This window comes from Hemiscyllium ocellatum, chromosome 24 (genome assembly GCF_020745735.1).
Source record: "Hemiscyllium ocellatum isolate sHemOce1 chromosome 24, sHemOce1.pat.X.cur, whole genome shotgun sequence".
NCBI lineage: Eukaryota > Metazoa > Chordata > Chondrichthyes > Orectolobiformes > Hemiscylliidae > Hemiscyllium > Hemiscyllium ocellatum.
In genome coordinates this window covers 29,790,604-29,803,120 of record NC_083424.1, presented here as the reverse complement: position 1 = coordinate 29,803,120, position 12,517 = coordinate 29,790,604, and the positions used below count along the sequence as shown (strand labels likewise).

At 36.8% G+C, this 12,517-nt stretch overlaps 1 protein-coding gene across 1 annotated transcript in view; it reads right to left on the bottom strand.

The window, feature by feature from the left end:
- Positions 1–12,517, bottom strand: part of kntc1 (kinetochore associated 1) — a 152,923-nt gene that overhangs the window by 76,170 nt on the left and 64,236 nt on the right. Inside the window, exons 34-40 of the mRNA XM_060843653.1 lie at positions 11,803–12,089; positions 11,371–11,543; positions 9,963–10,060; positions 7,197–7,341; positions 5,247–5,303; positions 1,975–2,138; positions 3–107 (exon numbers count right to left, since the gene is read on the bottom strand). Coding sequence (XP_060699636.1) covers positions 3–107; positions 1,975–2,138; positions 5,247–5,303; positions 7,197–7,341; positions 9,963–10,060; positions 11,371–11,543; positions 11,803–12,089 — 1,029 coding nt within the window. The remainder of the gene's footprint in view (positions 1–2; positions 108–1,974; positions 2,139–5,246; positions 5,304–7,196; positions 7,342–9,962; positions 10,061–11,370; positions 11,544–11,802; positions 12,090–12,517) is intronic.

Here is a 12,517-nt window from a genome sequence, read left to right as displayed (position 1 = left end):
ACCTTGTGCAGCAATGCCAGGGAATTCTTTTTAACAATTGAAAAGGCCATATTTCCAATGTCAATGACGAAATCTTTGAGTTCCTTCAAGTCTTGACCCCCAAAAAGCTGTAAGTATAGAAAATAAAAGCTTATTAATAATTGATTGTATTTAGAATGGAAAGCAAAAAGCAAATTACAAGCCTGTTGCAAAGCCTCATATTATGTAGTCTTTACATAAAAATGCCACTTTTCAACTAAAATAGCCCAAACTGTCGTAAACTCAACCACACTAATTTATTTGAAAACAATTCACTGACACCCAATCAGGTTATGCCTGGAAGTATTAGCTGGAAATCAAAAGTTTGCCAACCAAGCTATTCCAGTTAGAAAAATTAGTCTTTAGGTACTCTTTAATCAGAACACAGCACTTTTACATGCAAACAATTTGAAACACAACAGTAGTATGGAATCAGTTTCCTTATTCTAATATGACCTCAGTAGTGAGAAAGCAGGCAGATAAACAATTCAATTACATACAGAGCTTGAAACAACCAGTGTGAGTACATGACAACAATCTATTCAGCCACTTCAGATTACAAGTTGAATTTTATGATAAAACTAACAGCTAGCAATCAGACAGTACAAGTGGGATTAAATGTAGTCTTATCAGGACAGAAAACACGCAGTCGAGCCCAATTAATTGTCGGAGAGACCCTGTGATAATCTCACCAGTGGCGGCAATTCCTTGTCCCTTTAAATTGAAGGGAAGAAGGGCTGATACTAGAATTCAGCATCAGGGACCAGTTATCAATTATGCTTATATTAACAAGCCAATTGTCAGGCATTATAGAATCACAGAATCCCGACAGTGTGGAAACAGGCCATTTGTCACAACAAGTCCACATTGACCCTCTGATGGGTAACCCACTCAGACCCACTCCCTCAACCCCTACTACTCTTACATTTACCACTGACTAATGCACCTAACCTAAACATCCCTGAACACTATGGGCAATTTAGCATGGTCAATCCATCTAACCTGCACATCTTTGGACTGTGGGAGGAAACCGGAGCACCTAGAGGAAACCTACGCAGACAAGGGGAGAATGTGCAAACTCCACATAGACAGTTACCTGAGGCTGGAATTGAACCCGGGTCCCTGGCACCGTGAGGCAGCAGTGCTAACTACCGAGCCACCGTGCTGCCACTAAATTATAGTTTACTGTCAATTTATTAGTCATACTATATTTGTTTTACTAACTTTAAATAAGATATTTTCGTACTACTCTTTGCATGATCAAGAAAGCTAACATCAAGAATGGGTGGGGTGGGGGAGTCAACAGTGACCACTGAAAGCCAACCTGCTGCAGCCTTACCGACAAGCCCCTTCAGCAACACGCATCCTACTGTCACAAGATTTTTGTCTGGGATCCCACAATGATCTTCTGGTGAGAATTTAACTACTAATTGCCACTACTCCCAAACTGGGGAAAAAGAGCAGCTGCCAACCCCTAACTGGATTACAGCTTTAAGACAGTGGACTTCAGTCATAGTAAAAGGGTCAACATCAACCACTTAAATGCCTGCATAGCATGTGATTCAGTTGAGGCTTCCTCACAGAGTGACAGGGATTCCTGGCTGTTTCCTCACTGGTGCTCAATACCCATGTCAGCCCAGCCCAGCCCTCAAACTGGGGCGGGAACCCAGGTACAGTATAGGCAGTAGCTGAAGCCCCTGATGGCTGCAACAGAGACTGGGGATTTTACAGGTAAGAATGGAGTATAGGAACTGGAGCCAGGAAGAAAAGAGGGAATTCAGGACTAAAAGCGGGACTGGAAGCTGTGTGAGGAATGGTCATGTGCATATTGCAGGAAGTCTGTGGCAAAAGACATTGAAGCAAAACTCATGTTAAATAAGTACACCTGCATTAATTTTTTAATGTTGAACTGAAACAACATGAAATGAGACTATGTTTAGCTGGGACTTACTGTACCTTTTTACTCAAGTTTAAATTCATGTTGTTCGAAACTAAATGTTGATGACAGCATCCAAAAGAGTTGATGGTTAGCTGCAAAGCTAGCTGCAATTGGCTATACTCTTGCAAATTCTGCAGCAGGCTAGACATGGGCGTCGAAACTGGCTTCAAAGGGTTCTCACCTGGATATAAAATAAGACATTTTAGAGTTATTGAATAAATACTATATTTTAAGACAATGTAGACACACAAAGTGTGAACATTGAAACTAAAGAGTGCAAAACCTGGGTTTGCTTCCGATCAAATTGTTTTGCTCAGTTTTCCTTTTTTAAAGCAGAATTTGAAGAAGTACTTAACAAGACTGGTCAGTTTACCACCTTCTCTGTCAACATATTGCATTTACAGCAAATTTTCAATAATCTCCAGTAATAGAATCTGCCTTGAATTTAAAGATCAGTTGATCATTCGATTTTATAGCTTATTTAACTTAACATGAGACATGGATGATCACTCGGTTACTTTCTCTGGTTGGAAAAGGATCATTCTCCCCACAAAGAAACAAACAGTGTTAGGCTTAGTTGCAATACCCCTCAACAGTGAAATAGCCCATTTATATACAGTGCATGTGCTCATACCTCCTTGATGGCAACTCAAGCGAAATGGCACCTCATGGAAATACCTTTAAAAAAATATTAACCACAGGATAGGGACCAAAGAAAGATTAAGAAAATCTTCATTTGGATGTAGGTTTGCTAGCTGAACTGAAAGGTTCGTTTTCAGATATTTTGTAACCATATTGGGTAACATCTTCAGTGAGCCCCCGGTTGAAGCACTGGTAGTGTAGCCCGCTTTCCATTTATATGTTTGAGTTTTCTTGCGTTGGTGACCCCATTTCCTATAGTGACGTCATTTCCAGTGTCAACATCATTTCCTGTACTTTTTCTCAGGGGGTGGTAAATGGGATCCCAGTTAAAGTGTTTGTTGATAGAGTTGGAATGCCACGCTTTGAGGAATTCTCGTGGTTGCCTCTAGTTTGTCCTAGGATGGATGTGTTGTCCCAGTCGAAGTGGTGTCCTTCCTCATCTATATGTGATGATACTAGTGAGAGAGGGTCATGTCTTTTTGTGGCTAGTTGATGTTCATGTATCCTGGTGGCTAGTTTTCTGCCTGTTTGTCCAATGTAGTATTTGTTACAGTTCTTGCAAGGTATTTTGTAAATGATATTAGTTTTGCTTGTTATCTGTTTAGGGTCTTTCAAGCTCAGTAGCAGCTGTTTTAAAGTGTTGGTGGGTTTGTGGGCTACCATGATGCCAAGGGGTCTGAGTAGTCTAGCAGCCATTTCTGAGATGTCTTTGATGTAGGGGACAGTGGCTTGGGTTTCTGGACGCATTTTGTCTACTTGTTTGGGTTAGTTGCTGAGAAATTGGCGGACTGTGTTTACTCGGTACCCATTCTTTTTGAATACACTGTATAGGTGATTTTCCTCTGCTCTGCATAGTTCCTCTGTGCTGCAGTGTGGTGGTTCGTTGAAATAATGTCCTGATACAGCTTATTTTGTGGATGTAGGAATGATTGCTTCTGTAGTTCAATATTTGGTCCATTTGTGTCATTTTCCTGTCAATGCTGGTTTGAAATTCCCCATTGGCTGTTTGCTCTACTGTGACATCTAGGAATGGCAGTTTGTTGTTGTTTTCCTCCTCTTTAGTGAATTTTATGCTGGTAAGGGTATCATGGATGGTCTTGAAGGTTTCCTCTAATTTGTTTCACTTAGTGATGACAAAAGTGTCATCCACGTAGCGGACCCAAAGTTTGGGTTGGATCGTTGGCAGAGTTGTTTGTTTGAGTCTCTGCATTACTGCCTCTGCTAAAAACGCTGACATAAGAGATCCCATGTGTGTTCCGTTGGTTTGTCTGTAGGTTTTGTTGTTGAAGGTGAAGTGGGTGGTAAGGCATAGGTCCACTAGCTTGGCCAATCTGTCAGCTGGTGTTCCAGGAGCGAGACTACGGAACTGAGAGGGGCTCCTAGCTTATGAATTTTGGGTAGTCCGTAGGAGCGTGGTGCATTGGATCCATCTGGTCTCATTTTCTGGAAGTTGGTCTTATCCATTTCTCCAACCCACCAACACACTAAAACAGCAGCTAATGAACTGTAAAGACGCTATACAGACAACAAGCAAAACTAATGTCATTTACAATATACCTTGCAAGAACTGTAACAAACACTACATTGGACAAACAGGCAGACACCTAGCCACCAGGATACATGAACATCAACTTGCCACAAAAAGACATGACCCACTCTCACTAGTATCCTAACATGCAAATGAGGAAGACACCACTTCGACTGGGATAACACATCCATCCAAGGACAAGCCAAACAGAGACATGCACAAGAATTCCTTGAAGCATGGCATTCCAACTGTAATTCTATCAACAAACACATTGACTTAGATCCCATTTACTACCTCCTGAGAAAAAGAACAGGAAATGACATCACCAACCCAAAGAAACCCAAACATATAAATAGAAAGTAGGAATCATCAGCAGTGCTTTGGCCGGAGGCTTACTGAAGATGTTACCTAGTGTGGTGACGAAACGTCTAAAAATAAACCTTCCAGCTCAGCAAGCAAACCTATATCTAGAACCTGAGCTAAAAATCTTCTCAAAACTCAGTAAAGTCTTCACTGCAGGAGTTATATCTTCCCACTTTCTAAGTCAACAATCCTGTTACTTTAGAGTGACATAGTAAAATTTTACTAATTAGAAGGAACATTTGTCCACAAACAGGATTAAGATTTTCCAAAATATTTTTACATAGATTCTTACTCTAATGGGGAGGCTTCAACCAATCCACCTAAGCTGGACTTTTTGAAAAATTTCATTTTAAAAATTCACTGGCATTTATTGCTCATCCCAAATTACCCTTGAGAAGGGTGGGAGTGAAAAAGCTTTATGAACTACTGTTATCCATGTACTACAGGTACACGCATCGTACTATTTAGGGAGGGTGTTCTAAATTCTCACCTGATGACAGCCAAGGAATAACAATATAATTCCATGTCAGTACAGTGTGCTTTTGAAAAGGAACTGGTGGTTGGAGATGCCCCCATGCTTCTGTTATCTTTGACGTTACAAGTGGTTGCTCTCAAAAGGAGCTTTGAGTTACTGAATCCGAAAGGTAAAAGAGGAGGACCTAAACTAATGTGTCATACCTCATAACAATTATATGATATTCCAAATTTCCCATATATAAATGTTGATTTCATTAGATTCAGAAACTATATAAATACCTGCTATACTTGGGCGCATTGGCAAGCCAACGCAGTCCAATGGATAGAGTTTTTTATCTGCATAAAATAAGAACAGTGTTAAACAGATAGTAAAGAAGATATTTTTAAGATTGCATACTAAATCTTCACTTTACCAGATATTACAGTACGGTTAGTTCATTACATGTTGTTTCATATGACTCACAGAATCTTTAACACCTTTTAATAGTTGCTGGGCAACAACAGATTGGCAAACAAGCAGCATATGGCATGTGACATTTTATTCTGAATACAAATTAGCATAATATCTATGCAACAATTTAGATTTACAACAAGGAGTGGGTTACAAGTGAATAAAAATTAATCTCAGAATTTAAAAGGATCAAGTAAAATCTCAGCTGTTGCTCATTTTATATTTTAAATTCTAAATATTACTACATATTTCTACAATTTTATTAACATACAAAATATCCTGGGAAGACACAGATTGTAACTCAGCTTCTTGTACTGTAGTTTGTTGAACTAATTTTAACAGAATTTGTTCATTGATGTCATATTTATTTAGATCTCTCTAGAACAAAATCGATTAATGAACAGCTGTTTAGAACTAGTTCACATCACACTTTGCCTGGAGGAGTATCTTAACATGTCTGAACAGTTTGATCAAAATTTTTAAAGAACTAATCTAGTTAATAGATAAATATAGTAACTGAATTTTTCACCACTCCTTAAGTGGAGAAATTTTGCATATGGAAGCAAGATGAGTTCAATAATGATTTGCAACCTTCACATAGCACATTAAATTTTTAACTTTCCTTAAATTAAATGGAATATTTTGACTAAGCTGGCCTTTATTTCAAAGGGAGTTAAGTATAAAAACAGAAAAGCCTTGTGAAACTATAGAGCGTACTAGTCAGGCCACGGGTGGAAACTGAAGTTTTAGAAGCAGTTCACAGAAGATTCACAAGGCTCATCCTGAGTATGGAGGGATTGTCTTACAAGACAAGGTTGTGTAGATTGGACCTGGCCTCCTTGCAACATACAAGATTCTTAGGGGACATGACAGATTGGATGCACAGTTGACTGTAGAGGGTGGTTTGTTCAGTATTTTCAAGGATGAGATACACAGATTTTTAAGCAGTAATGGAATCAAGGGTTATAGAGAAAGGCAGGAAAGTGGAAGATTATCAGATCAGCTATAAGTCATTGAATGGCAAAGCAGAATCAATGGGCTGATTGGCTTGCTTCTACCCCTAGGTCTTGTGGTCTCATGGTAAGAGGATAATGGTGCAACCAAGGTCAAAGGACATCCAGGGCCTGAGCAAACACAGTAATTGACTGTCAGCACTTAAACATAAAATCACACAGAAGGATTGAGAAATACAAAGGACCAAGTAGGAAATTTAAACTAGAGTAGATAATTTAATGTAAAAATCAGATACAGAAAGGGAAATAAAGACTGACTGGATTAGGGGAGAAATGGATATTCTACTTTAAAATACAAAATATATCCAATTTTTAAGTTACGTCTGAAGGAACATGACCTCACAATTTTATTAGTTAATGTTCAGGATCAGAGAGGTTGACAGGCAATAGTTAACAATTATTACATAAAAGGATGGATATCCATGATATAACAAGAGGAGAGTTTTGTTCACAGCTGCCATTCTAATATAGCAACTTCAGCAATCAAAGTACATCACTGCATGTAAACGTGAAATACTGTTTTCACAAAGCTAACCACACCGTGGTGCAACTTGGACAGCAATTTTGGATAATATTGTTTAGTTGCATATTAGCTACTCATTCAATAGAGATATTTATATTAATAGACAAATAAGAACCAACATCATTATTCTTACCATTATTCTGACATTAAAAATCAGGATTAAATTTGACATCAAAACAAGCTAAATAAAATGAAAACAAATCAGATTTTTAAAAATCTAGATTCTACATCAGTTACTATACCTGGAGAATAGGACACAAACGAAGTTGTAATTTCATACATCACAGGCATCACTGATAGGTGATCAAGAACAATGCCATCCTCTGTGAAGTAATCTTCAAAGGTCCACTCATTGTAGGGGTCTTTGTCAGTTTCCAAAGTTGTCACCTTTTCAAACAAAAGTACACACTTTAATAATCTAACAATTTACAAAGTTTTAAAATTCTTACTCCTTATTAAACAATAAAAGGACTAAAGCAAAATACTGCACATGCTGGGAATCTGAGATTATAAAACAGAAAATGCTGGAAGCACTCAAGTCAAGAATTCAGACAGCATTTATGGAGAGGAAAAACAAAGTTGACTTTTCAGGATGATGATCTTTCATCAAATCTGGAAAATTTCAAACTTTTTAGTTTAAAAGATAGTTTAAACTTAATTATTAAATGAAGGTTAGTTTTGCTCATCATGATGCACAGTTTTGATCATCTTACTTATGGAGGGACACACTTGTACTGGAAACAGCTTAAAGAAAGTTCATTATGATGGCTTCTGAAATGAAGAGGTTTGTTTTATGATGGAAGTTGGAGTTTAGAGGAACAAGAGGTGTTCTTGTTGGAATATAAAAGACACTGCTGAGATTTGAGTAGATGCCAAGCGGATATTTCCCTTTTTGGGGAAACTAGAACTGGGGGAGGAGAGGGTGTCACAGTTTCAAAACAACAATATCCCATTTGACGGAAAGAGGAGGAAGAATTATTTCTCAAAGATTTGTTGCTGTTTCAAATTCTCTTTCTCCTCAAGGAGTCCATTAAAAGCAGAAATGCTTTTTTTTTCAAGCTTATATTTGCACTAAAGGCCACAGAAAGAGGTCAGAGTGGGATCAGGACTGAAAAATTAAAATAGCAGGCAATTAGAAGCTTAGGGTCATTCTTGCAAATTGAACTGTGGCATTCTGCAGTATTATCACCCAATCTGTGTTCAGGTTCCACAGTGCAAAGGAGAATTCACCATAATCAGTGAATGCCTTTTACAGACAGAGGATTTCAAATCAGCAGTCACAGGGCCAAGACTGTGCTAAGTTTCAGATATTCCCAGATTTTGGACCAGATAATAAATAAAATCAGGTGAGGCAGCATTTTACTGGCAAACTACCTCAGTTCCTGCAGCTCTACACAATTACATCTCTCCCTGATAACAAAGTCAGGCTGAATTGCAAGTGCCATTCACAAAGGAAGGTGATTGACCAGAACTGAAGCAATCGTTGAGGCAGACCATGACAGAGTGGTTTAAGAAAGAGTTTCAAGAGCAGATCAGTAAAAGCAAAGAATTGTAATACCTTGTGAAGTTTAATGAGATTTGATGTCTCACCATGCTGTTGACATTTTTTTTAGGGGATGTTTCTGAGAAATCTATGGAATTGATCTTAAGATCTATCTTTATTGCACTTGTTATTTGTATGTATTGTGAGGTGCTCACAGTCTACTTCCCATATTTATCAAGTTAATTCTGGATGTTAGAATACAAGTTGTACCTCTATTGTATATTTCATTACTGTTTTAACTTTGTACACTAAAGCTTACTTTTTTAAAATTCAAAACTGTGGAATCTCCTGATCAAATTTTCTTAGTAAATCCCTTCGATCTGTTCTGTTATATTGGATTGAAAACATTGACTCTGTTTCTCTCACCACAGATGCAGCCAAACCCAAATTGCCATTACTTTAATTTTTATTATCACTGGATTTCACACTTGGTCGACAATTTTTTTAAAAAGTTACCTGTGCCTATTAATATAATGTTGACTGTCTGGTCCAGGATCTTAACATAGTTTTGAGCCTGGCTCCAAATTTAATTTAGAACTCTTGGAATATTGCACAAAAAGAGACTTTCTGAAACCATGACAGCGAAGATCCCATAGTTATTTGGTAGAAATATATTCCAAACTACAAAGAGAGAAACATGGATCTTAAAGAGATCCCAACAGATCACTGGTCTCCCACTCTCTTAATAAAATGAGAGATTTATAGAAGGGTAAATGGATACAGTTTATCCAAGGAAATCTTACAAATCCTAAATTAAACTTACTTTTAATCCTTATTAATTTATTGACAATTCTTGATTTTGTTATGAGTGTTAGTCACATCAGCGAATTTGGTTGCCGTATCTTATAAAAATTAAGATATCTACATGCAGACTAACTCAAAGAAAGTTCTCATATGAATCAGCTAGAAAAAGCCTTGAGCAATGATTTTGCCAAGACACAACATAAGAAACGTGATGTATTTCAAAGAAAGTGCATGTGACATGTTGATTTATTTGTATACAGACTAAGACGATTAATAGTTTTCAAAGGGGTTGCTCAAAAAGGAAATTGGATTTTCAGAAAATATTTGTTTTCAGTGTTTATATGTGCAAGACATGCAATTACATAGACTACACAGCACAGTAAGAGACAATTTGACCCAATGAGTCTGTTAACAACTGTCCAACTCCAATTGTTTTGTAGTGACTGTACTCCATGGTGTTTTATGAAGATAGCTGTATCGCACATCGTAACATACAATATTTTTCTTCTGATATGGTGAAGCTTTGTCCATCTAAGGATGCAACATCCTCCTTTTCTTTAAAAAACTAAGGAACTATGTAAATACTCAAAACTATCTTCACTGCAACAAAAAGTCTGATGGCATAGGAAATATATATGATATATAATGCTATATTTAGAAATTATTCTTTCACATGTAAATTGTTAACAATAAACATTTATATAGCACAATCAAAACTTACCTTTGTTCTAAATCCATAATCATCAATTAGGCACTGTCTATAAACATCCATAGCAGCACGAGTGTTTTTACACAATTCTTCGCAGTCAAGTAAAATATCTGTAAAAGCACATGGAAAATTAGATTGTAAAGCATCTGTAATATTCCAGTCAAGGAAATGAAGTAGGTTGAGAGTAGAAATGCGTATGTATCAATGCACTAAGAGCAGGTAAGAACAAGTTCCATAATTATGATTCCTTCAAAGCTCTCAATGTGAGATATAAACTGCGACGCAACAGGAGTACAAGAAAGTTAAAGACCTTCTGAATTCAACTAATTTCATACATTTTCTCTTGCTGGAACCAAAGCATAAATAGCAGAGGCCGAAAGTTTGCTTTTCTTTTTTTTAAACAAATGTGTTCTGGGCACTGGGATACAAATTGCAACATAGATAACAGGACATTACTCAAAGCTGTGAGGTCACTTTCTAAGCCAACGTAAAGTTGGGGGGGTTGGTAGGAAGGAAGAGAAATAACATGAAGGGCACTTTTATGACAGCACCTCTAAATTAAGAAAATACATCACACTCGAGTACTCTTATCATCAACAGAAAAGTGTCTTTAAGTCTTTATTTTTGCCACATGCCAAGATTTTTTTCTAAAAGGGAATGTGTCAAAATTCAATTAACTTACTCAAATTGAGTCAAGTTAAAATTGTTTCTGCCACCATATCACCAACATTTCAACAGGGACTCTCAGGTTACACTAATTCTTATGTGAATGCCATACTGACCTCCATGTTAAATTTGCCCATTACTTTTCTGCAACATGTTTATAGCTGCATAGTAGAATAATAAATATTTTTATTCCTTCCTGATAAAATACTTGATTTTTTCAGAATTGTCTACACCTGCAACTACTAATGCTCAAAACATTCCTTTGTACTCCAAATAGTGACCATACACATTTTAAAGAAGAATTTTAAATATCGAACTTCCAGAATGTAGAATTGTTGATATGATATGCTCAAACAGAAATCCTCACTGGTATAAATAGGTAGTAATTTTCAATTACGGTCTTGGATATTTTCAATAAGCTAGTTTTATCCTTAATTAAAACCTGACTTTGGACAGTGACTTTGAATATTAAACAATTATAGAAAAATGCCATTTCATATTAAATTACAAAGAATTCATATTTTTTAGATACTGTTGCAATATTCTATTGCCAAAATAACTTTGAGACTAGCACAATTGCTGCTTAAATAAAAATTGAATGTTTTCAGGCAAAATGAAATTCTTATCTTTTAAGTTTAAAATAACTCATTCTAAGTCCCAGCAAAAATAAACTATACTCAAATGTAAGAAAATGAATGATAAAATTAGCCATCAGAACAGCAGAGTTAAAAACAACTTCTTAGTAAGAAATTACCAGTGCTGCAGATAGTGACAGCTTGGCAGGCCAATTCGTAAATCACAGCAGGCAAGTTCATTCCAGTTGGAATGATCATGGGAACATTAGCCTCCAACATTTGACACAATTTCTGTGCCACGTGGAACAATACTCGACCAGTCTTACTGTTTTTGTGCTGCTCATAAAGTTCACTGCAAATAGGATAGGATATAATGATAAAATAAAATGATTGTGGTAACTTAATTATGTTTAAAATCATTTAATTATGTTTCATTTCAATCTGTCAAACATCATTAGCTTACAAAACAACATTCCAAATCTCACATTTCATATAATAATTAAGAAGGCAGATTGATTTATGCACAACACAGCAACCCATTCTCACATCAGACAATTTAGCCAAGTATGAGCAATGGATAGTTCCTCTACCAAAGCTTCAATAATTCCTACCTGCAAAGATTCACTGTCTCGCCTATATTCCCATCAGAAAGTGCCCTCGTTGCAAGTTCCGAAAATATATCTTGTTCTGAATTTTGGAACAGGAGAGACAACTTGTATAATTTGGTCTCCATAGGAATCTTCACATTGATATTTGAGCCACGAGAACAATCTAGGTCCTTTTCTATACTGGAGTTAGAGCATGTACTTGCATATGCTTGAAGTTGGCCTTCATACAATTTCAAAAGCACTTTAGAATTCTCATACTCTTTCAGAGAAATAAATGTGTCAAAGTACTCCTGCAACCAAGGATAGAACATCAGCATTAACTAAAATATAAAGTCAAAATATACAAATTATAGAAATGTAATGTTTTAAGTAATAACCTTAGGTAAGTGGTAGCTGTCTCATTTTGGGTGAGGGCTTGAACACATGATCTTCAAACAGAAAGTGATATTTTAGTGCAATGTGAAGTATTGTTTGACGAGGTGTCATCTTTTGAATGAAATATGCATCTGATATTTTTTGTTTTATCACCCCCGTGGGGGGGGGGGGGGGGAGGAGGAGAGAGAGAATAACACTTATGGGCCCTTGCAATGCCTTCTCTGTTCTCTCAAGTTCAGACAGTGACTTCACTCAAAAGTTTGGTGACTCTAAATGCCTTGGGATAGTCTGAGACGATGGAAAGACAACTTCATAAATACACAGATAAAATTGCAAACCACAA